At 45.1% G+C, this 25,682-nt stretch overlaps 2 protein-coding genes across 3 annotated transcripts in view; one reads left to right on the top strand and one right to left on the bottom strand.

Moving 5' to 3' along the window:
- The window catches only part of obsl1a (obscurin like cytoskeletal adaptor 1a), a 19,913-nt gene extending 3,892 nt beyond the window's left edge, over positions 1-16,021 (top strand). Inside the window, exons 2-25 of one of the 2 annotated variants that reach the window (XM_045222426.1) lie at positions 1,204-1,473; positions 1,717-1,977; positions 2,297-2,602; positions 2,734-3,000; positions 3,206-3,481; positions 3,775-4,050; positions 4,502-4,616; positions 4,891-5,051; positions 5,220-5,492; positions 5,711-5,986; positions 6,353-6,628; positions 6,840-7,115; positions 7,367-7,642; positions 8,125-8,394; positions 8,679-8,945; positions 9,196-9,465; positions 9,720-9,986; positions 10,405-10,671; positions 12,421-12,533; positions 12,701-12,857; positions 13,159-13,320; positions 13,505-13,609; positions 13,803-14,069; positions 14,324-16,021. In XM_045222426.1, coding sequence (XP_045078361.1) covers positions 1,204-1,473; positions 1,717-1,977; positions 2,297-2,602; positions 2,734-3,000; positions 3,206-3,481; positions 3,775-4,050; positions 4,502-4,616; positions 4,891-5,051; positions 5,220-5,492; positions 5,711-5,986; positions 6,353-6,628; positions 6,840-7,115; positions 7,367-7,642; positions 8,125-8,394; positions 8,679-8,945; positions 9,196-9,465; positions 9,720-9,986; positions 10,405-10,671; positions 12,421-12,533; positions 12,701-12,857; positions 13,159-13,320; positions 13,505-13,609; positions 13,803-14,069; positions 14,324-14,601 — 5,732 coding nt within the window. In that variant the 3' untranslated portion in view covers positions 14,602-16,021. The remainder of the gene's footprint in view (positions 1-1,203; positions 1,474-1,716; positions 1,978-2,296; positions 2,603-2,733; positions 3,001-3,205; positions 3,482-3,774; positions 4,051-4,501; positions 4,617-4,890; positions 5,052-5,219; positions 5,493-5,710; positions 5,987-6,352; positions 6,629-6,839; positions 7,116-7,366; positions 7,643-8,124; positions 8,395-8,678; positions 8,946-9,195; positions 9,466-9,719; positions 9,987-10,404; positions 10,672-12,420; positions 12,534-12,700; positions 12,858-13,158; positions 13,321-13,504; positions 13,610-13,802; positions 14,070-14,323) is intronic. The other variant, XM_041871425.2, reaches the window with a different exon arrangement.
- On the bottom strand, positions 15,447-25,682 carry LOC121557981 (carboxy-terminal domain RNA polymerase II polypeptide A small phosphatase 1-like). Its single transcript, XM_041871426.2, has 7 exons — positions 25,308-25,682; positions 21,289-21,434; positions 20,616-20,717; positions 19,964-20,020; positions 19,319-19,411; positions 18,555-18,740; positions 15,447-18,138 (listed from the first exon to the last, which is right to left on the bottom strand). Exons 1-7 carry the CDS (start codon positions 25,369-25,371, stop codon positions 18,010-18,012), a joined length of 777 nt encoding a protein of 258 aa, XP_041727360.1. The 5' UTR covers positions 25,372-25,682; the 3' UTR covers positions 15,447-18,009.

Here is a 25,682-nt window from a genome sequence, read left to right as displayed (position 1 = left end):
CTACCATGGAGTTATTGCCATAGAGTCTTGATTAATGGAGATAAACAGGGGTCTTCCTACCCCTACCTCCCTCTTCCTACCACTACTTCCCCCCTCCCCCTAGCTTCCCTTCTCTCCCTACCTCCTGCATGTCTCCCCTGCCCACCCCACTGCCTCCATGTGTCCCTACCTCCCCCCTAGTCTCTTCCCTCCTCCCCCTAACTTCCCTTCTCCCCCTACCTTCTGCATGTCTCCCCTGCCCACCCCACTGCCTCCATGTGTCCCTACCTCCCCCTAGTCTCTTTCCCCCTCCCCCTAACTTTCCTTCTCCCCCTACCTCCTGCATGTCTCCCCTGCCCACCCCACTGCCTCCATGTGTCCCTATATTTAGAGGCTGAATTATGAGCTGGGGTATGTGTCCTGTATGTGTCCTGAATACAGATTTTCTGCTGTGTTGTTGACCATGTTGACCACGGCCAAAGTCACAGCAATGCCGATAGATTGGAAGAAATAACCTTAAAAGTTTACTATAAATGTAGTTGAAATACTGTATGTTGAAATCCTGTAATCAATCATAGCATAAGTCATACCGTAGCTCATGAAATGTGTTATACCTTGATCAAAACTCAACCAATGATTGGAATGACTTAAAATGTGCCTAAAGCACTGTAAAAACAACCTAGAAATGTGCCTAAAGCACTGTAAAAACAACCTAGAAATGTGCCTAAAGCACTGTAAAAACAACCTAAAATGTCCCTAAAGCACTGTAAAAACAACCTAGAAATGTGCCTAAAGCACTGTAAAAACAACCTAAAATGTGCCTAAAGCACTGTAAAAACAACCTAAAATGTGCATTAAGCACTGTAAAAACAACCTAAAATGTGCCTAAAGCACTGTAAAAACAACCTAGAAATGTGCCTAAAGCACTGTAAAAACAACCTAAAATGTGCATTAAGCACTGTAAAAACAACCTAAAATGTGCCTAAAGCACTGTAAAAACAACCTAAAATGTGCATTAAGCACTGTAAAAACAACCTAAAATGTGCCTAAAGCACTGTAAAAACAACCTAAAATGTGCCTAAAGCACTGTAAAAACAACCTAAAATGTGCCTAAGGCACTGTAAAAACACTACACAGAGACATAGTGCAATATGTTTTCCAGACAGTGTATAAACCAATCCATTTCACAACCAACTCACTACCTCCCTTTCCACCTGTGTGCAGCTCCAGCGGTGCGGTTCAGGCGGTCGCTGCAAGACGTGGAGGTGAGAGAGAGGGGCATGGCCGTGTTGGAGTGTGAGGTACCTAATGAGGGCATCCCTACAGCCTGGTACCTGGAGGACCAGAGACTGCAGCCAGGGGGTAAATACGCCATAGAGCAGAAAGGAACCAGACACAGGCTCACTATTCGAGATGTAGGAGCGGACGACGATGGGGTCTATCTCTGTGAGATGCCTGACGGAGGGAAGAGTATCGCTGAGCTGGCCGTCAAAGGTAGGTAGACATCTTATAGTATGGAAGAAGTATGGTAGTGTCTCATTCACTCATTTAATACAGTCTAGGAAATACATCTTTGAGCATCAGAACTATTGAAACAATGTTATTCCAAAATGTTGTTTCTTATGTTTTTCAATGTTTTCAAGTTATTTTCTATGAATCATACCAAACCCAATTATTTTGCTCCAGGATTTACAGCCATACAGTACATGACCCTCTACTCTCTTTTCTCATCCCCAGGTACAATTGTTAAAAAACTTCCTCGAAAACTAGACGTGTTGGAGGGGGAGAACGCAGCGTTCTGTGTGGAGGTAGAGGAGGAGGACATGGATGTCCACTGGTTCAAAGATGGGCTGAAGCTACGCGAGAGCCACCAGACTATTCTCAAGTCCTTTGGTAAAACCCACATCCTGGTGTTCGTCAACGTCTGCCACGGGGACACTGGGGTCGTGACCTTCGTTGTGGGAAGATCCAAGACCTCGTCCCGGCTCAGAGTCAAAGGTAAGGTGGATGTCGACAAAAGTGACCCATGGACCCTTAACATAGGGACTTTTCAAATCAAATCAAAGTTTAATCGTCATGTACATATTATTATTATTATCATTATATTACACAGTTTACAGTTAACTTTTTTTTTTATTTACCCATGTAGATCCAAAAGGACTAGAACGGCAGTATGGTGGAAACCCCAGTTATATTGTGCAACATAATCCTAATGTAGCTGCTCGAGACTAACAAACGTACGACTGACTACAAGCATTATGGCAACCGTTACTCACCTACTTTGTACCTTTACCCCTGTTTCGGCTTTCTCCCTAAGCTGCCAGACACAGCCCTCCCATCTGTCCAGTGGGGGTGGAGATGGATGTGGACAGGCCTAACAGTGTGCTCCTCTCTTGGGAGCCAGCCCCCACCAGCCAGACCACCACACGCTCCGTCTATGTCCTGGAGAGACAGGAGGTGGGATCACCGGAGTGGCTGAGGTGTGCGACCTCCGACACGGCGACCTCTGCAGAGGTCATGGGCGACAGTGTGCCATGCGAGGGCGACTACCGCTTCCGTGTCTGCTGCATCAATAAGTATGGTCGTAGTGGACACGTGGAGTTCCCTAAAGCCGTCCATCTTGGTGAGCGCTGAATTTGAGAGAAATCATGTTTATGTGATCTGGGATGAAAGACTGTCATGCACCATGGTATTTGTGTACCCTCATTGGACGTGCACTACTTTTGAACTGTCACCACCCCCTCCCTCCCCCAGTGCCAGGTCCCAAGATCAGGACACCTCTCCAGGGCTGTGAGGTGACGGAGGGGGAAGACGCCCTGTTCTCCATCGATCTGTCAGTGATGGTGACGGGCACCTGGTTCCTGAACTGTACCCAGCTACAGGACAGCCAATGCTACTCTATCCAACAGGCCAAGACACAGCACTCCCTGGTCATCCACAGCGCCAGGGTGGAAGACCATTTGGCAGAGGTCACCTTCATCGCCAACGGAGTCAGAGACTCAGTGGTTCTCAAGGTTCAAGGTAGGTGTTGGAGAATGGTGGACTGTAAAGAGAAATAACATGAAAATGGCGTCAAGTTAGACAATCTGTATTCGGGAGGCCTTATAACTAGGACTGTTTTAACATTTACATTAGGATTTTTTGTACTGTAATGATATGCAATTACATGATATTACAATACTGAATACTGCTTGAGCATCTTTTTCGGGTAATGATTCCATTCCAGCTGCGGTGGTGAAGTTCAGCCCAATATCAGAGTCAGACAGTAACAAGAGGGTGGAAACTGGTGACCCTGTGGTCCTGTACTGTGAGGTGTCCCACCCCTCAGCCAGGGTAGGCTGGTTCAAGGATGGGGTGGAGCTACAGGTGACAGATGGTCTCAACATCCAATCAGAAGGCAATATGAGGAGGATCGTTATCCAGTTGGCTGAGTTCACAGACTCTGGTGTGTACACATGCGAGACGATGGGTGATGTTATCAAATTCAACGTGGAGGTTGAAGGTGAGTTGCTGTATGTCATGTTTGGTCGTCATGGTGATCATTAACATGCACTCTCAACCAGAAATGTTACTTTTTTGCACATAAACATCAACCTTCTATACTGGAAGTTTTTCATACGTTTTACGATCTCTTTAAATTCACAACACAACCCAAAAAGGTTTTAATTTCACATGAATTTATTCAACCATGGCTATGATGTCACACTGATTCATGCTGATTCATGCTGACGATCACGCAAGCTAACTGAGCATCCCATATCTGCCACCTTAACCAATCACCCATAACACCCTTAGCTGCGCGAGCCATGTTCTCCCACCTCCCTGAAGAAGGGAGGACCAAGGCCGTTGAGGCTGGCGAGCCCATCGTTCTCCACTGTGACCTATCAGACCCATATGCCCAGGTCTACTGGTACAAAGATGGTGAGCAGATCTTCAACCTGCCTGGTGTAGACTTTCAGGAGGATGGGCGTACAAGGACGTTGATTATCCAATCGGCTGACTTCTCCCACTCGGGCGTTTACACGTGTCGGACAGCTGATGATGTCAGTGTGTTTCAGGTGGAGGTCAAAGGTGAACAACGGAGATTGTTGTTTTGTGTTTCCTCCGTTTCCTCTGAGGGAATCCTAATACTGTGCTGTACTTCCTCTCTGCCGGCTAGTCATCTTCTGTTGTTGTTGTTATTGACAGGATTCTCTTGGTCCTGTAACCCAGTGTGGTGTCTTCTGTTCTAAAACGAATGCAAGTTTGAAAATGTTCTCGGAGTCTTTCTCTAACCTGTTTTTCACCCCCCTTTCTTTCCTCTCACTCACTGTCCTAATCTTTCTCTATGTGTATCTGAACAAACCTCTGGAAGAGCATGCTTAGTTTGATCACACTGTAGCAAAACATTCCACTACTCACTCCAACCCCTCCAATCCAGCAAGCCTCCTCATCCAAACCACAACCAACGCTAACCATGACCATCCAAACTCTCCAGGTAGCTCACCACTTCCCTCTCCCCCTCTCTCTCTCCCCCTACCAGGTCCCCCTGTGCAGTTCAGTGAGATCCCTGAGGAGGATCTCCAAAAGTCTGCTATGGAGCTGGATGCTGTGGTGCTCACCTGTGAGGTTTCCAGAGAGGACGCCAATGCTACCTGGTACACAGCTAACATACACACCGCTAACTGGATGTCATTATCCTTTGTGATTTGGAGTCATTTCTGCTTAGACTATCGTTCATTTAGTGGGATCTGATCATGTTCAGACTGTAAAAAATCTAAGTATGCTTATTACGAAGTTTCAAAAAATTGCTAGAGCCGTGTTGGCCAGTGTGGGTTCAGGCTGTTGTTCCAGCCAAGCAGCATCATACCTGATTCAACTAATCAGGAATGCTGAAGGATCATTGTCCTGTCCGTCATGACCTTACTCCAGGTATAAGGATGGGGTTGAGGTCCAGGCCAGTGATAACATCACCATACAAACTGAGGGCACCATGAGGAGACTGATCATCCGTTGTGCTGAGACCTCAGACGCAGGGACATACAGCTGTCAATCAGGAGACAACAGCCTCTCATTCACTGTCAACATCAAAGGTCTGTACTGTACACTAGCCTAACTGTTTTCATGTCATGTAGCCGGTGAAGTTGGCTCCATTGCATTGAGCAAAAACGAGACTTTGATGATGATGCAAACTTCAAATCTCCTATCCTGGTCGTAGAATATGCTCATCCATATACTCCTTTTTCCTTCTTGAAACCAAGAGCCTCCAGTGATGATCGTGGAGCCCAAGGAGGACGTGGTTATGGAGGGTCACATCTCTGAGCAGGTGGTGCTGCAGTGTGAGCTGTCCCGCTCCAGCGGTGAGGTCCACTGGTTTAAGGACGGCCTTCAGGTCCTGGAGACGGAGAACGTCCAGCTGACGTCCGAGGGACCGTACAGGAGGCTGACCCTGCTCTGCGGCTCGGCAGAAGATTCCGGAGAGTACGTCTGCGACACGGATGGAGACTCTGTGTTCTTCCAGGTCACCATCACAGGTAAAATAATCCAAGGTTCCATACCTGGTTCATTTGTTGTGAGTGGTAGTGTATTCATTTTTTGGGATCTACTACTAAATCAATCCCCCTTATAAGAAGACAACTATTTAATTGACCTTTTTTACACTATTATACTATTTCATTATCAACCTTCTATTTAAATATTTAAATATAACAAAATGCTTCCTTTTAAATCCACGTTTTTCTCTCTTTCTCAGAGCCTCCGGTGCGAATCGTCTCCCCCACTGAGTCTGAGCTGGAGCTGACCAGCCTGACCTCTGAGAGGCTGGAGCTCAGCTGTGAGATCTCCCAGCCCGATGCCCAGGTACGGTGGTACCGAGACGGGCTGGAGGTGGAGGAGAGTGCCTCTCTCATCCTGGAGGTCCAGGGAGCCCACAGGACACTGGTCATCCCCACGACCACTGTGGAGGACACAGGAGAGTATGTGTGTGACACAGAGGATAACTCGGTCACATGGCTGGTCACTATTACAGGTATGTATGCACAGTATGAAAAATGTATGCACTCACTAACTCTATGTCGCTCTGGATAAGAGCGTCTGCTAAATGACTCAAATGTAAATGCAAATGTAAATGTATGTGGTCAGTGAACTAACTCTGTTGAGCATAAGAGGTTTAGCTATGTCAGGGTCATGTATTTCAATCTTTGATTTTGTATTTTTCATCTGTCAGATGAATGGATATAACATTATTAATATAACTGTTCACTATGATTTCCTATAAATACAGGAAGTTAGATTGTTGTTTTGATGTATTGCTTTCTGCTGTCTGCTAATTTCCCATATTGCAATATTCTGGTCAAATAATAAAAAATTAACCATATAAATCCCCTCCTCGCAGAGCCTCCTGTGAAGCTGGCCCGCCCTGAGACAATGTCTGACGTAATGGACTGTTTCTCTGGAGACCCCATCGTCCTGGAGATTGAGGTGTCACGGTTCAACGCTGAGGTGATCTGGATGAAGGATGGAGGAGAGGTGGAAGAGAGCAGTGATGTCTCCATCACTGAGGACGGACTCATCCGCCGCCTCACCATCCGCACACCCGCCCCAGGGGATTCTGGGAAATACACCTGTCTTGCCTCAGATGACCTCATCGACTTCCAGGTCAAGGTGTCAGGTAAGAGATGGAGGTGAATTAAGCATTATACATCTACCAAATGTTGGTACTTTGTTTTCACACAATTCCATTTAAATTCAATCAGGAGATTATTAAAGATTCTAATACAAAAATTGAAAAACAGATTAAGAAGAGAAGAGATGATTTAATGTCCTAAATTGAGTGAATTATATTGGAATTGACTCTCCAATTGTGAACATTCTCCCGCCAGAGCCCTCAGTGAAGATCGTGAATAGGTCAGAGGTGAAGACAGAGGTCAAGTCCCTGCTCTCTGATGACATCGAGCTTGAGTGTGAACTCTCCCTGGCCAATGCCGTTGCTAAGTGGTACAAAGATGGCCGCCGGTTAAATACGGACGAGAGGTTCTGTGAGGAGGAAGAAGGGGCGTTCCGGTCTCTAGTGATCCTTAACGCTGAGCTGGAAGATTCCGGAGACTACTTCCTGGATGCCGGAGATGACAACATCACCTTCCATGTCACTGTGCAAGGTAAAGAATCACTTAGTCACAAATCAACTCCTATCTGCTATCCCCTAACCCTTAACCCCTACCCCTTACCCCTATGTACTTGTAGAGATCTTAGAGGATTGGATATGTGTAGAACTAAGCAATATGGTGAAAATAATTCCTCCTAGCCTTTCAGAGGGCAAGGTGGATCTGTTGACATATTGATAATACCTATGAAATCTGCATCTGATTTAAATCAACAAAAAAACGTAAGTCTCTTCCTCCTTCTCCAGAGCCTCCAGTGACCATCCTGGGGAACTCTGAGGACGCAGACTACCAGGAGATGGTTGCCGGGGACGACCTGATCCTGGCCTGTGAGGTGTCCCGGGCCAATGCCCCTGTCCAGTGGTACTGTAATGACAGACAGCTGACTAGCGATGACCGGACCTACATCGAGAGCTACGGCACGCTGAGGAAACTCATCCTCTCTGACGTCCTGCCCTCCGACTCTGGGAAGTACATGTGTGATGCTATCGATGACAAGATGGTCACCATGGTGAAGATCCAAGGTAATTGGCTGGGCTATATGGACAAAGGGGTGTTTACAGTCTTACAGATGTAGGATCTTAATTTGAGCCAGTGTGCTACAGCAGGAAAATAATCTGCAGATACAGGAAATGTGAATTATTATGTGGATTATAATTCATTGATTTTTTTGTTGTAGGAGTTGATACATGTTTCGGTAGGGTAAATCAAGTCTGACATTTTAAAGTGGAAATTACACACTTTAGAAGCCTTTTGTGTAGGAAAACAAAAGAGTGATCAAATTAAGATCCTAAATCTGTAGTCGAAACGAGGCCATGTCTACAGTAGAATAAACTTTAACTTTAAAATGTATACTATATACTATAGGATGTGAACCTTTTCTTTTACACCTTCTCTCATTCTTTAATTTCTCTCTCTTCCCTCTCTCGCTCTCTCTCTCTCGCGCTCTCGCTTTCTCTCTCTCTTTTGTTCTCTCTCTCGCTCTCTCTCTCGCTCTCTCTCCCAGACTCCCCCGTCACCTTCGTAAACAAACAGGCAGTGAACATCATCACGGGTTACGAGGCAGAGAGCGTGACGCTGATGGGGGTCGTGTCTAAGGAGAACGCTCCCGTTCGCTGGCTCAAGGACTGGACGCCCGTCACAGGGGACCGCTTCCACACGGGGGTCGACGGCGCCACCCGGTTCCTCACCATTGACCCGCTGAGACGCTCGGACAGCGGAGAGTACACCGTAGACGCCAACACAGACGAGATGCATTTCAGTCTGCTAGTCAAAGGTTTTTAACTTCCATGTTCCCATTCTGTCTTTATCTAAGTAGCTGTACATTAGGGGGGAGTACTGTATTTATTTAACCAACAGTGCTTAATATGATGCTATAAGCCAAATCCCAATAAGAAAAGGTGACAGAAAAAAGCTGTTGTGAATGACAAGCTGTTGTGAATGACTAAAGCAAGTCTTGTAAAGCACTGTGGGGTTGAAAGAATGCACTATGAATGGGGTTTCAGAGGGCGATAGAAGGTATCACCAATCTTAACACCTCTCTCTCACTTGTGGTCTCAGAGATGAGGGTGAAGTTTGCCAGGCCGCTCCACGACACCGTGGCCCATGCGGACGGCATGGTGACCATACGCTGTGAGGTGTGTAAGCCCAAGGCGGATGTCCAGTGGCTGAAGGACGGCGTGGAGATCGTCCCCGGCCGGAGGTTCACCATCCGGGCCGACGGCGTGGAACGCAGCCTGACCATCCACAGGCTGACCAGGGAGGACACGGGGGAGTACGCCTGCGAGTCCAAGGACGACCGCACCGCCGCCAGGCTCAGAGTCGAGAGTAAGTAGTACAGCCCTCAAAATGGGTGCAGGTTTTGGTTCCAGCCCAGCAATAATACCCTTGATTCATGTAATCAACAAACCGTCGAGCCCTTCATTAGCTGAATCAGGTGTGTTTGTGTGCTGTCAGCCACCTGATAATCTCTCACACTCTTTCTTTCTTTCTTTCTTTCCTTCTCTCCCTCCCATCTTTGCTCTATCCCTCCATTCCCCCCTCCTCTTCCTCCCTCTCTCTCCCCTCCTCCCCCCAGTGCCCCGCGTGGTAGAGTTCTTGACAGAGCTCCACAACACCATGGTGTTAGAGGGAGAGGACGCCACCTTTAAGTGCGTTGTGTCGCCAGAGGACGTGCAGCTGGTGTGGGTGATGGACGGAGAGCCCATCGTCATGGGCGACCGTTTCCAGGCGACGCAGAACGGCCTGTGTCACACCCTGGTGATCAAGAACTGTCAGATCCTGGACTCCTCTAAGATCACAGTGGAGGCTGAGGGGAACGAGTCTAAGGCCACCCTCAAAGTACAGGGTGAGTCCACGGCAGACCTGGGTCAAATACATATGGCAAATACTTTCAAATGCACTTGTTTAGGTTGACCTGAGTGTCAGATGGGAGCAGGCAACTCTCACAAGGTTGTTGTTGTAAATGAGAAAGTGTTCTCAGTCAACATTCTTACTTAAATTACTCAAACAAAGCCTAAGGAAGTGGATTACCATACAAATGTGTATTTTTAGTGAACCATTCCTTTAACAGTCATGTTTTGTCCTTCCTGTGTTGTCCAGAAGCTCAGGTGATCTTCACTAAGAAGATGGATGCAGTGATGGCTGAGGAGTACGGAGACGCTACCATGGAAACAGAGGTCAGTCTGGACACGGGCGAGGTCCAGTGGATGAGGCAGGGAGTGGTCATCCAGCCAGGACCCCGACACACCCTGGGCCAGAGCGGACGCAAACGCAGCCTGACCATCTGCAACCTCAACCTCTCTGACCGCGGAACCTACCGCTGTGAAACCCTGCACGACCGCACGCAGGTCAAACTCAACGTGGAGCGTAAGGCAATGTGCAAACACGATGCCATACTTACTAATATTAATATGATTTCATCAGTTAGAGTAATGAACCAAAGTCTTCAACACTAGGGCAGTGTCCTGTTATGCAATAGCTGATAAAACAATAGCTTGAGTCCTGGATTCTATTTGCAACTTCTTTGCCTTTAAATATAGTAGCTGTCAACAACAGCTAAAATGAATGTTGGCCTTCACTATCATGTATGGTGCCGCCAGCCGTCAGACACTAAAATAACCATGGGTAAAGCTCTGTGGGTGAGAGATGGATGATGGTGATGAAGTGTTGGTATGTCATCTTACAATAGTAGACTATAGACTATAGAGGGATGCTGTGGCAAAAATGGCTCCTGGCTTTAGGTATGTTATCTTTTAACCATCTGTCAATGTCTCTACCTCTACAGCCCGTAAGATCGCCATCCGCAAGGGTCTGGTGGAGACGGAGACGTTTGAGCGGGAGACGGCCTCCTTCGAGGTGGAGCTGTCTCACACTGATGTGGAGGGCATCTGGCAGAAGGACGGCATCCGGGTCAAACCCAGCAACCACTGGCGGGTGAGCTGCAACGGGCTGGTCCACGGCCTCACCCTGTCCAACCTTACCCTGGAGGACACGGGCACCATCGTCTTCTCTGCAGAGGGACTCCGGACCTCTGCCAGGCTCACTGTCAAAGGTGAGGTATCATCATCATCAGCAGCAATCAATCAATTTATAAAGCCCTTTTTACATCAGCAGATGTCACAAATCAAACCGAACCTAAAACCCAAAACAGCAAGCAATGCAGATGTAGAAGCACGGTGTCCAGGAAAAACTCCCTAGAAAGATAGGAACCTAGGAAGAAACCTAGAGAGGAATCAGGCTCTGAGGGGTGGCCAGTCCTCTTCTGGCAGTGCCGGGTGGAGATTATAAGAGTACATGGCCATTAAGGACAGATCGTTCTTCAAGATGTTCAAACGTTCATAGATTTTTACATTTACATTTACGTCATTTAGCAGACGCTCTTATCCAGAGCGACTTACAAATTGGTGCATCCAACTTATGATAGCCATTTTTTTATGGGGGGGTGGGGGAGGGGGTGGTAGAATGATTACTTTTATACTATTCCAGGTATTCCTTAAAGAGGTAGGGTTTCAAGTGTCTCCAGAAGGTGGTCAGTGACTCTGCTGTCCTGGCGTCGTGGGGGAGCTTGTTCCACCATTGGGGTGCCAGAGCAGCGAATAGCTTTGACTGGGCTGAGCGGGAACTGTGCTTCCATAGAGGTAGGGGGGCTAGCAGGCCAGAGGTTGATGAACATAGTGCCCTCGTTTGGGTGTAGGGTCTGATCAGAGCCTGAAGGTAAGGATGTGCTGTTCCCCTCACAGCTCCGTAGGCAAGCACCATGGTCTTGTAGTAGATGCGAGCCTCAACTGGAAGCCAGTGGAGTGTGCGGAGGAGCGGGGTGACATGAGAGAACTTGGGAAGGTTGAACACCAGACGGGCTGCAGCGTTCTGGATAAGTTGTAGGGGTTTAATGGCACAGGCAGGGAGCCCAGCCAACAGCGAGTTGCAGTAATCCAGACGGGAGATGACAAGTGCCTGGATTAGGACCTGTGCCGCTTTCTGTGTAAGGAAGGGTCGTACTCGAACCTGCAGGATCGGGTCACCGCTTTGATGTTAGCGGAGAACGACAGGGTGTTGTCCAGGGTCACGCCAAGGTTCTTTGCACTCTGGGAGGAGGACACAATGGAGTTGTCAACCGTGATGGCAAGATCATGGAGCGGGCAGTCCTTCCCCGGGAGGAAGAGCAGCTCCGTCTTGCCGAGGTTCAGCTTGAGGTGGTGATCCGACATCCACACTGATATGTCTACCAGACATGCAGAGATGCGATTCGCCACCTGGTTATCAGAAGGGGGAAAGGAGAAAATGTATTGTGTGTCGTCTGCGTAGCAATGATAGGAGAGACCATGTGAGGATATGACAGAGCCAAGTGACTTGGTGTATAGAGAGAATAGGAGAGGGCCTAGAATTGAGCCCTGGGGGACACCAGTGGTGAGAGCACGTGGTGCGGAGACAGATTCTCGCCACGCCACCTGGTAGGAGCGACCTGTCAGGTAGGACGCAATCCAAGAGTGAGCAGCGCCGGAGATTGACCAGCAGGGTCAAATAATAATCACAGTGGTTGTATAGGGTGCAACAGGTCAGCGCCTCAGGAGTAAATGTCAGTTGGCTTTTCATAGGCGAGCATTCAGAGGTCGAGACAACTGTGTGGTAGAGAGAGAGAGTGGGAGGGAGAGGGAGAGGGAGAGAGAGGGTCGAGGGTCGAGAACATCATCATGATTATCCAGTTATACAGGGTCTCTAACCCTGGAGATCTGTGGCTGGATTGGATGTTATAGTATAGAATGTTTCTTAATATTTCTTCCATGTTGTTGTTCTTTCCCAGAGACTCCAGTGACTATCATGAAGAAGCTGGTAGACATGAGACTGGAGCAGGGCTCTCCTGCCACATTGGAGTGTGAGTTGTCCAGACAGAACGTGGAGGTCAGGTGGCTGAAGGTAATAGATATACAACCAATTGTCATATTTGTGTCAGTAGTGTATTACCATGTTATATAGAAATGGGACAGACAGGAAGTAAACAGTTCGATCTCATTAAATGTGTGTTGTCTATCCCTGAGAATACAGTAATAATGTCTGTCCCCTGTCTTTCGTCTTGACTGTAGAATGGGACAGAGCTGAAGCCAGGGAAGACCCAGTACCGTATTTACTCCATGGGGAGGAAGAGGTTCTGTCAACTGCTGCAGTGTAGCCTCTCTGATGCAGGCACCTACACCTGTGACGTAGGAGACATCAACACATCCTGTAACCTGGAGGTCTATGGTAATATACTGTACACTCTCCTTATCAAAGAACAGTCTTCATTTAAAGTGCATGTAAAACATCTCAGTACTCTCACCAACATTACTCTTCATGGACCTCTAGTGTTCAGTTATAGTGCTACATTTTGACTGGAAGGCTGAAACAGGCCACCACAGCCAACCTTGTACTGTATGCTACTGCCACCTAAAGGTCATGGCTGTCTGACTAATGCTCTTACATTGTTGGCACGGTTACACGTGCACACTGTTACTAGTGTCAATGTTCCTATGTGTTGAACCAATCTTGCAATCTCCCTCCACAGAGCCTGAACTGGAGGTGCTACATGGGCTGGAGGACCTGTATGTCCAGGAGGACCAGAACGCTGTGTTCATGTGTGAAGTGTCCATTGAGGACGTGACTGGAGAGTGGTACAAGGATGGACACAAGATACGACCCACTAGCACCATCAAGATACGCACAGAGGGTTAGTGATACATCAGTCAATCAATCAGTCAATCAATCAATGAATTCATCAATCCATCAAACTTCATGATTGCATTGAAGAATTTGTTCTTAATTGGCCTGCCTGGTAAAGGTAAAATAAAACATATAATAAATAAACATTGAAATTCTGTGCATTCATTGAAAGTTTGTGTTTCTTCCTTCAGGGACCAAACACTTCCTTCTGATGTGCAGCGTTAAAGCTGAGGATTCTGGGAAGATCCGCTTTGTGGCCAAACAGACAGAATCAACAGCCTACCTAGAGGTGGAAGGTAGGGCTTTACCTACCGGGCTGCAGGTCTACCTTACCTATCTCTGTGTGATGTTCCAGCTGATCCAACATCAGTTCTTATAAGCAGACATAAACCCAAACCTCTGTTGTGGGTGACAGAACTCCATGTGTCCATGATCTGACCTCAAATCAGTTCTCTTCACTGAAATATATTTTCGTATCTTTTCTCACAGAGGCCCCTGTGTCTATCGTGAAGCCTCTGCGAGACCGCACGGCTCTGGAGAAGCACCGCGTGATTCTGGACTGCAACGTGTCCACGCCGCGCTGTGAGGTCACATGGTACAGAGGCAAGGCAGAGCTGGTGTCTTCTGATAGGCTAGAGATCCACAGCGACGGCTGCTACCATAAACTGACCATCCACGAGGCGACTGTAGAGGACGAGGGTACCTATAGTATAGAGGTTGGGGAGCACACGTCCACAGCCCAACTCCTGGTAGAAGGTGAGTGGATGGTGGTTTCTTGTGAAACAAGATGTCTGTATTGACATATTGTTGCTGTTTTTTGGGGCTCTTTCTTTTTTTGACTTACCCCTCTGTCACTTTATTCCTCTCCATCTTTCACCTTACCTTTTCACATTTCTCTCTCACCCTCACACACGTAGAATGATGTTCCTAACCTTTTGTGGAAAAAGTGACCCATCTCTTTTAACCCTCCTTCCCACTCCCCCTCTCTCTCCATCGCCTTGCCTCTCCAGCCCAGTCCCTGTTGATAGAGACAGAGCTGGAGGATGTGGAGGTGACAGCTCCTGACCAGGCCTGTTTCCAGTGTGAGGTGTCCGTGGCCATCAGCAGGCCCCCAGTGTGGACTCTGAATGGGGAGACCATCCAGTCCAGCCCCGAGGTCCGCTTAGAGAACCATGGAACCGTCCACAAACTGACCCTGAAAAAGACCAGACCCGACATGAGCGGGACGGTTACCTTCGCCATGGGAAAGGCCAAGAGCAGAGCCAAACTGAACGTGATGTGGAAGTAGAGGCAAGAAAGGGGGAGATAATGGGATGTCTGGATTCTGTTATGGTCAGGAATCAAACGTCTGTGACTGTTTTAGGGTTTGAAGGTACTATATAGGAATGCCATCGATCTGAACTAGTAAAGCTGTATGTAATGAGCGAGACAGAAAAGTGGAATGTGATGACGAAATGTGGTACTTAGGCCCCAAACAACTGTTTCAGGATCAGTTTAGATGTTTTACTCATAATGGTTGGGGTTATGAGCAAAGCTTATCTTCAGTCAGTTGTAAAGGGCAGAAAGTAACCTTGGAGAGAAATGTTAAGGGTGGATTCCAGTCAAGTCAAAGGTCAAATCGGTATGCACCACTCTTGGGTGTTTGAAGGTGCTATAATGGTTTATAATGGTGGGTATGAATGCCTGTGTGTATGGATAGAAAGAAATTGTACACGTCTGTTACATTTATTTGGAAAATATATTGGATTGGAAAATAACATTTTAGTTCTATAATTAAGGAAAAATAAACTTTTCTAAAGATGTTGTAATATTTTCCCTATGGTCATTAAATACTGACATCCATAGTTTGAATGAAGGGTTTTATCCAATAAAACTGTAAGACAATATCTTAGGATAGAGCTTAAAAATAGATTGTTACTTCTGAATATGCTTCGATGTCAAATCTAGGCTTTTTGTATTGCTGAGGATAGAGTACCTGAACACAAAAGCACTTGCACTGGTTATTCAATTATGTTGGATTTATGGAAGATATCATAATTAAACAGTTCAATACAATTTGGTATGATAAAAAGACGTGTCACAAACTAAGTTACAGCTATTCAATCATAAGTCACATTAATAACCCATAATATATTAATTTCATTTTTGTTTGCTTTATTACAGTGCAAAACAAAATATACATATATGTGTATAATATATGCATATATTATTTCATGTGTTTCAATACAGGAAAAAGAGGTACAGTAATAGGTAAAGGTCCCCATGGAGATAGAAAGCTCTCTTTTCCAAAGCACTGTGAATGACTAGGAAATAGCCCCACAGCTGTTGAAAGGGACTTGATCTACGGCGGTTGCAGTAAATATCCCTACTGAGTTTTTATGACAGAAATCATGCCTTGAGATACACAAAAAATCCTTTATAATGTGTGTAAATCATATCTAAAGGTCATGTTATCTAGATGTCTGGGGGTGGCTTGTATTTCAAACCAGGATTCGCCCAGTTCCTATTGGGTGTGTGTGTGTACAGTAAAGATGCCAAATCTAAAAAGGTATTTTCTGGTATTCCTTAGCCATTAATGCATTGTTAAAGAGAGCACCTGTAACATTCTGGATTTGTACTACAGTGATTTCTGTTCCTCCTTTGGATAACACTAACAAAAGGCCAACCCACCTGCCAAAGGAAAAAGATGAATAAAAATCAAAAACTGATTTCAAATGTATCGAACTTGATTGACACAGGCACTCTTAATACTGATAGATTGACTGTTATCATGGGTCTACTGGTTATTTAAACTCTGAATCATCTTATTTCACAAGGTATTTTAGTAGGCATTTAGTCAACTCCAACACAGTGTCTTTTCCCCCCATGCATTCATAAAACAGTATCAAACAATATGAATCAATCCATTACAATGCACCTTGTTCTTCCTATTCACTTCCTGATAGACCATCTCTTAGTTTTTAACTTACAAATAACAATTATTGTATTGTTCCAAACCCAGGTAAGTACCGATTAATATAGTCCTACCTTGTATCAAAAGCTTATGAAGTTTAAAAACCAAACTACCCCAACCCTACAGTCTAAAAAGCATAGTATTTGCAGTCCTTTAAAAATATGTCATCAAAAAGGGAAAGTATTCAAGTACTGTTTCCGATAAAACATTTAGGAGGGAGAAGTGTGCTTGTCAAAACCAGATCGCCAACACATACACACGCACCTCCATGGTAGGGCTGGGCGTTATAACCAAAATATAATGTATTTATTTTTTCTAAATATGTTTTATGAATAGTGCATGACCCTAGAATGGCAACAAATGAATTCTTAGTGATTTTAATGGGCTTTCTCCATTCTAATGGTTATATACTCAACCAAACTAGGACAAAACTGACAGTGAAGTAGTCCAATTTGTAGAACCTTTCATTTAATTTAGCACTGTATCAAAACACTGTTATAGACGGTATTGTAAAAATCCATATCGGTATGTGGATCCATATCGGTATTCACAATATAAATCACCCAGCCCTCCTCCATGGATGTAGCATTGTTATGACAGCAAAGGGACAACCAACAGTTTGCTTGGACTAAATTCAAATTTGTTTTTCCAATACACTGATATAAATACATTGAAACAGTATATCCAGGTCCTCTTGCAGAATACCAAATGGTTTTCCATGTCATTGACTGGTACTGGCAGTGTGTCCACGTGTCGGAGCTGGAACATTTAGTCTGTCTGGGTTGAGGTCCATAGTCCGGAGACATTGTAATCCGAAAAATCCTAAAAGATTATATTGTAATTGAAGGTGCAGTTCAGTCATCCCACTACGGTCTTGTTATGAAACGAGTCCATTACCCCGTTTAAATGTTATCTGGCACATTTTCGCACATATTCCTATGGTTTTAATAAAAAACTAAATTAAACAAACAAATATGATTAGAGGACATGGAACGTTTTCATAGATGCAGTAACTGGGTAATGTAATTCTCGATGATTCTGTCCCCCTTAACAAGTATTGTCATTATGATACTAGCTGAGCGATGTAAGAAGTAAAACCAATTGACTTACACAAAGCCAATGCTTTGCCTATTAAAAACATTGTTAAATTGTCTCTGAGGAAATAAGTGAATAAAATTAAAAACAAGTGTTAAAAGTAGTAAATATCCATTCATACAGCTATCATTTACTTTTCCATACGGAATTCCAGAACTGTTCGGTCTTCCTGAAACTTGAAGTCATTGACTCCAACCCCACGTTGTAGAACTGATTCTGATTGGATCCTGGGGGTTCCGCTACCCTTACCTTCCTGCTACATGTATTTTCTTCATTCTGAAGAACGCTGTAGATTCCCTCTACTTGACTGTCCTGTAAGTTCCAATGAGATTTGATGAAAGGCACTGTATAAAAACTTAACTCATTATAACCCACAACATCAATCTACACAAGCCCATCTGTGGTTGAGGGATGGTAGATTGTGTTTTGGAGGGTCAAGTCCTCCGTTTTCCCTATAGAGGGCAGTACTAGCATGGTTCTGGAAGGTTGAAGAAGAGGGTTGGGCTGGGAGGTGAAGAGGCTTGTGGTTGATGTGGTGGACGGTTGGCTGAGGGGGTGTAAGGTTGGTGTGAAGACGCTTTAAGCCTGCGGTTCTCTGTCTGTCCTGTAGATGGCGGTAGAAGAGGGGTAGGGTGACTGACAGCACTGCTAGCTGGAGTCCTTCTGTTGCCTGAGCACTGTGTAGACGTCCTCCACTTTACTGAGCCCCTCAAAGAAGGGGATTAGATCCAGCAGCTCTGTGTCGGCCATGTCATCGAACCACGACGCCACAGGCACCTGCAGACACACACAGAAGGGAACGAGTCAGACATGCATGTAGTTACAATGAGCTAGATCCAAAGGAGAGGCACCAGAGTCGGTCATACAGCTAGTTACAACGAGAGCCAGACTCTGGTTCCAATGAACTACAGTGAGCTAGTTAGAATGCAGAGCTATAGAGGCAGTTAATGGCACTTTCCTTCAAGTGGTACGAAGTCATGCTTCTACCTGGTATATATTATAAATGATTCATAAAAAGGTTTATAGACTTATATTATTTGTTTATAGATAGTAATAATACTTTAATTGTAAAGCGTTTTCACATAACTAAAGTTCAATATAGCCAGCCAGCCAACATCTGCCATCTTTTTAAAAAAAAGTAATGGATGATGAAAGAGGAGGAGGAAGAAGAGGAGGAAGAGAGCTGTTCTTACAGCGTTGTCTGGGTGGAAGACGTAGGAGGCTGGGGAGTTGTCTATGATGATGACCTTGTTCAGGTCCCTGCCCAGACGACTCAGGTCCTTTACGTAGTTCCCCCGGTGGAACACACACGACTCACGGAACAGACGGCCGCGGAACGCACCCCACTTATCCAGCAGGTCTGACACTGGGTCAGCATACTGGAGGAACACACATAGGGTTGTCCGTATCAGATGAGGAAAACATGTTACATTTGTGATTTCCTGTGTTTTGCAGCTTTTGACCAGCCTTTAAAAGGTCCAATGCAGCCGTTTTTATCTCAATATCAAATCATTTCTGGGTAACAATTAAGTACCTTACTATAATTGTTTTCAATTAAAAATGGTCAAAATGAAACAAATAGTAAAGGGCAATTTCTCAAGCAGGACTCTTTGGGAGTGGTCTGATTGGGGAGGGGAAAACTGAAAGCTAGCTGTTATTGGCAGTGGGGTTTGGAACTCTCTTATTGGTCCATTAACTAATGTACTGCTTGGCCATGTCACCAGGCAGGCCAAAACTCCATCCCACCAAAACAGGCTAAAGTTTTAGGCAGTCTTTTCAAAACAGCTCTTACACTAAAAGGGCATCATTCATAATTTTCACAATATTATTCCAACCACACAGTGTGGAAATATATATAAAACACAGTAAAATCACGTTGACGGCACTGGGCCTTTTAAAACAAACTTATTTTGATTTGATTGAGTAATTTGCTGGTTTGACATGGTGTTGTCCTCACCTTAGCCAGGCTAGCCGTGAACAGAATACATTCAAACAGCTCTCCCATCCTCTTAAGGAACTCATCCACGTGAGGTCGCTTCAACACATATACCTGGATGGATACAATGTTTGTTCAGTTTCAAGTCTAAACAAATAGCCAAATACATTTTGCTTCCCCCTCTTGTTCATTCCAAAAGATAAACATCCCCCCACTCAGATGCATTGAGCAGTCTTTCACTTCTTCTTCTTCTTCTGCTGCTGAGGGTCATAGTCCTGAACCAAGTCATGCAGAATAGGCTTTACCTTTCTGAACAAACCTATCCTGGATTACTTGAATCAGGCCCAGGCCCAAGATACACTGTTGGCTCCAACTTCAGAACCATGTAGGAGGTGACAGTCTCTCACCATGACTTCAACGTTCCCTTTGTGGTAGAAAACCCAAGGCCTCAGATGCCATGGTAACCTGGGGAAAGTGGCTACTGGCTGGGTAGTGGGTAACATACAGATATACAGTATTGTAGAGAGCCATAAAATACCTTGACAATACCAACGGATTTAACATGGAAAGGTAGAGGCCGATGGCATTTGTCTGTGAAAATGTATTTCAATCAATTTCATGGTCTGTGATAGTTCAGCTCATCTCCATGCGTAGTGATAGGCTCACCTGATGAACAGTTCCATCAATCTCTACCGGAATGATAAAATCTGCGTTGTTCACCGGCTGTGGGAATAATAAAGATACATTATTTTGAACCAAACCACTTTAAAGACTCATGAAACACGTTGAGAGCAACCGTGTGTATTTAGAATATTTAGAATAAAGAACCAGCTAGTCTCGAGTGTGAAAGTGGCAACAATGACAGATGTCATGAAAAATGACAAATGTATGCACTCACTAACTGTAAGTTGCTCTGGATAAGAGCGTCTGCTAAGTGACTCAAATGTAAGATGTAATGTCATTGTGACTGCCAACAATAATACTGTGGAGAAACGAATCTCTTTCCTCACTCTCAGAGTGTTTCTCATTACAATTGGACATTACTGCCTGGTGATGTCATGCTTTCACAAGAGGGGAAAAATCTCCTTCCATAACAAGAAAACATGAGATGCAAAAAGGCACACAAAAACATTTGTGTCCATAGCATTTGCGAGGATAGGAAAAATTTTAAGAAAAGCGAAATGCAAAATGTTACGTTACAGCAATCGTATCAAAGTTCACCAATAGCTTTAGAGCTCATGGATGATGGGAAAATGCATCTATGTGACTATATAATACTACTACTGTAAACGGTGCGGCGGTATATTCCTGGTCTTACCTTGAATGAGCTGTGGACCAGTGTTTCATCCAGGTCTATGACAACACAGATCTTCCCTGCGTCTTTTGACTTGGCCTGAGGCAGCAGCGGTCTGACTTGGACCTGAACCCCACACACATAATTAACATACACAAACTAACATTTGTCATGATACATGTAAAATACAAACTACACTGTGACATAGACCTAAAAAAACACCAACATCAAGTCGAGTCCTAGTTTGTAACATTTACCATGACGTCATAAATACACAAACAGCATTTACCTGGACCTACACAAACACAGCACGTACAAACTAGACCACAGCATTTACCTGGACCTACACAAACACTGCACGCACAAACTAGACCACAGCATTTACCTGGACCTACACAAACACTGCACGTACAAACTAGACCACAGCATTTACCTGGACCTACACAAACACTGCACGTACAAACTAGACCACAGCATTTACCTGGACCTACACAAACACTGCACGTACAAACTAGACCACAGCATTTACCTGGACCTACACAAACACTGCACGTACAAACTAGACCACAGCATTTACCTGGACCTACACAAACACTGCACATACAAACTAGACCACAGCATTAACCTGGAACTATGCAAACCATAAACATACAGTATAAACCATCCCTGGACCATTAAAGAGAGGAGTGGTACGTACCTTGGAGACAGTCCCATTCTCCTCCACCAGCAGCGGGGCGTTGTTGTTGACCGGCGGGGGCTCAGCCTCATCATGACACAGGCAGCAGAAGAGGCTGTGGAACAGGCCTCGACTCCTGGGCTTCTTAGACGACGAGGGTGGGGGACCTGGAAGAAGGAAGAAAAAAGGGGCCACCCAGCCGTCAGTCACACAGTCTTCCAGCATCTATTTACTCTCATTTCTCCCTGGTTCATGCACCGAGTTAACTTGAGACACGTGCGTGCTGTAGTTTGAACTCTTGCGTAACTTGTGGGGTTATGTCGATTGAATGTATGCCTGAAAATTCCTGTAGCCCGAGTTGGGATTTGTCCAGATGCGAACAACCTATTTATGTAGATATACTGTATGCCCAAAGAATAAGTCGCTCTGGATAAGAGCGTCTGCTAAATTACTAAAATGTAATGTAAATGAATAATGTAGGTGAAGTAATGGTTGTTTTTCAAGTTCATTCCTGCATAATTTATTTCATGTATAGCATCTTTAGTCTTTGACCTCATTTCTGTCATTTCGCTTCAACCTGATGCCCTTTCCCCAATGGTTTGAAATGAAAACAATTAACAGATCAAATAGACTTTGCTTAGTTATTAGTTATGAGAGGAATGTCCTTGAGGTGAGATACATTATTGTGCAGCTTTAATATTTCAATGAGGAATATGCAAACATAGCTAAGAAAGTAATGAGGGACATGTCACTTTAAAAATCAGTGACAGTTTGAGTAGCCACGTAAATCAATGTATTATAATGTTGAATCTCTTTTCCTAAGCATTGTCTGACTATGACTGCCAGTCTTGGATTAAAACATTTTCTTAAGACTAAACTGGCTTTACTTTTTTGTTTAATATAACAAAGCTCTAGCTTTTCACTACTCGCTCTCTGCAAACTTCTGCCCAATCAGAAAAGGGACAAATGTTTTCCTTAAACTTTCCTCCCTTTTATTCCCTGTCTTTCTCTCACTCGCAACGTGACCGTGTTACAAACTCTTTCGCTCTCCCCCCTTTCTCTGGCCCGTTCCAGACCTGTGACCCTCCTCTGCCCACTGCCACGTCCAGGCCAAACCAAAACAGGAAGGGGAAATGCGGGGGAATATCAGAGGGGGAAACATTGAGTCAGCCCACCACCACCACCAACGCGGCAGGATCAGATGACACACAACAAGACAGGTACAGAGAGCAGAGACAGGCCTGGGAATAGGGCCTCAGCATGGATACGTCTAATCCATTACCTCTATCCTTTAAAGCTACAATACGTAACGTTTTGGGCGACCACATTCATAGAAATGTGTGTTATAAATCTGTCATTCTCATTGAAAGCAAGTCTAAGAAGAGGTAGATCTGTTCTATTTCTATACTTCCCGTTCTTAAGTTGTGTTTTTGCATCTTAATTTCGGTTTTATACACCAGCTTCAAACAGCTGAAAATACAATATTTTTGGTTATGGAAAATATATTTCACAACGGTTTAGATGGTACAATGATTCCCTACACTATTCGTGCTTGTTGTGTCACATAAACTGAAATTAGGCAAACTGTTAGAATTTTGGCAACCAGGAAACGGTGGAGCGATTTCTGCGTAGTGTATCTTCAAGAGAGGGGCCCAATTCCAAACCAGTACCTCAGTATGAACATAAGATTCAACAACAGACATAAACTGAACAAGTTCCACAGACATGTGACTAACAGAAATTGAATAATGTGTCCCTGAACAAAGGGGGGGGGGGGGTCAAAATCAAAAGTAACCTGCTGCATTAAGTACTGCAGTGCATCTCCTCCTCATGGACTGCACCAGATTTGCCAGTTCTTGCTGTGAGAGGTTACCCCACTCTTCCACCAAGGCACCTGCAAGTTTCCGGACATTTCTGGGGGGGAATGGCCCTAGCCCTCACCCTCCAATCCAACAGGTCCCAGACGTGCTCAATGGGATTGAGATCCGGCCTCTTCGCTGGCCATGGCAGAACACTGACATTCCTGTCTTGCAGGAAATCACGCACAGAACGAGCAGTATGGCTGGTGGCATTGTCATGCTGGAGGGTCATGTCAGGATGAGCCTGCAGGAAGGGTACCACATGAGTGAGGAGGATGTCTTCCCTGTAACGCACAGCATTGAGATTGCCTGCAATGACAACAAGCTCAGTCCGATGATGCTGTGACACAACGCCCTAGACCATGACGGACCCTCCACCTCCAAAATCGATCCCGCTCCAGAGTACAGGCCTCGGTGTCACGCTCATTCCTTCGACGATAAACGCAAATCCGACCATCAACCCTGGTGAGACAAAACCGTGACTCGTCAGTGAAGAGCACTTTTTGCCAGTCCTGTCTGATCCAGCGACGGTGGGTTTGTGCCCATAGGTGATGTTGTTGCCTGTGATGTCTGGTGAGGACCTGCCTTACAACAGGCCTACAAGCCCTCAGTCCAGCCTCTCGCCTATTGCGGACAGTCTGAGCACTGATGGAGGGATTGTGCGTTCCTGGTGTAAGTCGGGCAGTTGTTGTTGCCATCCTGTACCTGTCCCGCAGGTGTGATGTTCAGATGTACCGATCCTGTGCAAGTGTTGTTACACGTGGTCTGCCACTGCGAGGATGATTAGCTGTCCGTCCTGTCTCCCTGTAGCGCTGTCTTAGGCGTCTCACAGTACGGACATTGCAATTTATTGCCCTGGCCACACCTGCAGTCCTCATGACTCCTTGCAGCATGCCTAAGGCACATTCACGCAGATGTGCAGGGACCCTGGGCATCTTTCTTTTGGTGTTTTTCAGAGTCAGTAGAAAGGCCTCTTTAGTGTCCTAAGTTTTCATAACTGTGACCTTAATTGCCTACCGTTTGTAAGCTGTTAGTGTCTTAACAACCGTTCCACAGGTGCATGTTCATTAATTGTTTATGGTTCATTGAACAAGCATGGGAAACAGTGCTTAAACCCTTTACAATGAAGATCTGTGAAGTTATTTGGATTTTTATGAATGATCTTTGAAAGACAGGTTGCTGAGTTTAGATCCATTTAAAAGTGTGTCTCTGAATATAGGGGAAACACTGCAACATAAACCCTTCTCTGAGAATGGCTGTATAGTAATGTGTTATCAAAACATCAAGCAAATAGAGGAGATCATACCAGGAAGTAAAACTACAGTCTACCTGGTACGATTACATCACACACTAATTACGGTCACTCATGTCCAGTTGCTACTTGGTGCCACCTCACACCTTGCTTGACACATCATCTCCAGACTTCTCTGAGGTCTACCACTGAGACACAGCCACCACTCCGACAACGTTGTAACCAAGTCGTGGAGAACAAACTAACATGGCATTTCTCATATAGCCTATGGCGGTAGTTTAACTGCGCCATCCATAGAGTTTTATGTTGCCAATGAGGAAGTACAAGGTGCGTGGGCAGGCCTTAATCTCTGTTTTGAATGGGTCATTATAATGTGGATACTAGGGTAGGCTATTGAAGCGGCACAGTCCTCTTGTGGCAACTGCTGATTGCATAACAGCGGAAAGCTTTTCAAGAACGCACCACCCCTAAAACATGTTAGCCAGTCTTCTAGAACAAGGGTTAATGTAATACACAGCTACGTTTTAAATGTTAAAACTCTCAACAAGTTATTTCAGAAGAGTTCCATTTTTTATGAAAAAGACTATGACAGACAGCAACTGCAGCCTCGTCAATTAATTGTAGGTTACGTGATTTGATTGAGTGGGCTAGTTCGTCCTCACTGCAGTAACCTTGCCTGTCAAAAAGTTGCGTCGCTTATCACAACACTGTTGCCATTTGATGCTTAGTTGTTGCAATTCATTGTGGTCACACGATGGTAGCAGGCGATTGCAGATTTGATACAGTTTCGTTTCGGTTCCTAAACACTGTCCTCGTCTTTGCAAACAACACCCAATGGAGGACGAACTAGGCTAGCTAACTGTGAAAAGTTTTGAGTGTGGTGCAAAACAACTGTGACGTGCATCTTGAGAACTTTCTCCAAAACTTACCCTTCTCTCTAATCGACTCTTCATCGCGACTAACTTGCGTGATTATTGAGGACTGGGGGTCCATTACACCAGACTTTATCCACAACAGAAACTAAACCGTTTGTGCCGTTTTAGATTGTTCGCTGACTAGGAACATTAAATTATAAATGTGCACAAAGTTACATAACCGCAAACACTATTTAAATACATTACGCATCCAAACGATTACATTTCTTGGCTATTCAATGAAGTACCAGATCGGTATAAAAGCTACAAATAAAAGTTATATACATTTAAAAGACAGTTGGTAACTTTGTTTCAACATGGAGTTCAACTCCGCTCTCAATTTCAAGATACAAACATGGAACTCGGCGGTTTCAAGGCTTCCCATTCCTT

This window comes from Coregonus clupeaformis, chromosome 9 (genome assembly GCF_020615455.1).
Source record: "Coregonus clupeaformis isolate EN_2021a chromosome 9, ASM2061545v1, whole genome shotgun sequence".
NCBI lineage: Eukaryota > Metazoa > Chordata > Actinopteri > Salmoniformes > Salmonidae > Coregonus > Coregonus clupeaformis.
Note: the sequence above shows the minus strand (reverse complement) of the source record. Positions and strands in the feature narration are given on the sequence as shown.

Excerpts from the sequence above, each read along its gene's own strand:
- LOC121557981 (XM_041871426.2), bottom strand. The coding sequence starts at position 25,371 with ATGGACCCCCAGTCCTCAATAATCACGCAAGTTAGTCGCGATGAAGAG. Across the intron at positions 19,412-19,963 it reads TTGATGGAACTGTTCATCAG|GTATATGTGTTGAAGCGACC; the intron begins GTGAGCCTATCA and ends GTATCCATCCAG. Across the intron at positions 18,139-18,554 it reads TCTTCCACCCAGACAACGCT|GTGCCTGTGGCGTCGTGGTT; the intron begins GTAAGAACAGCT and ends GTGTGTCTGCAG.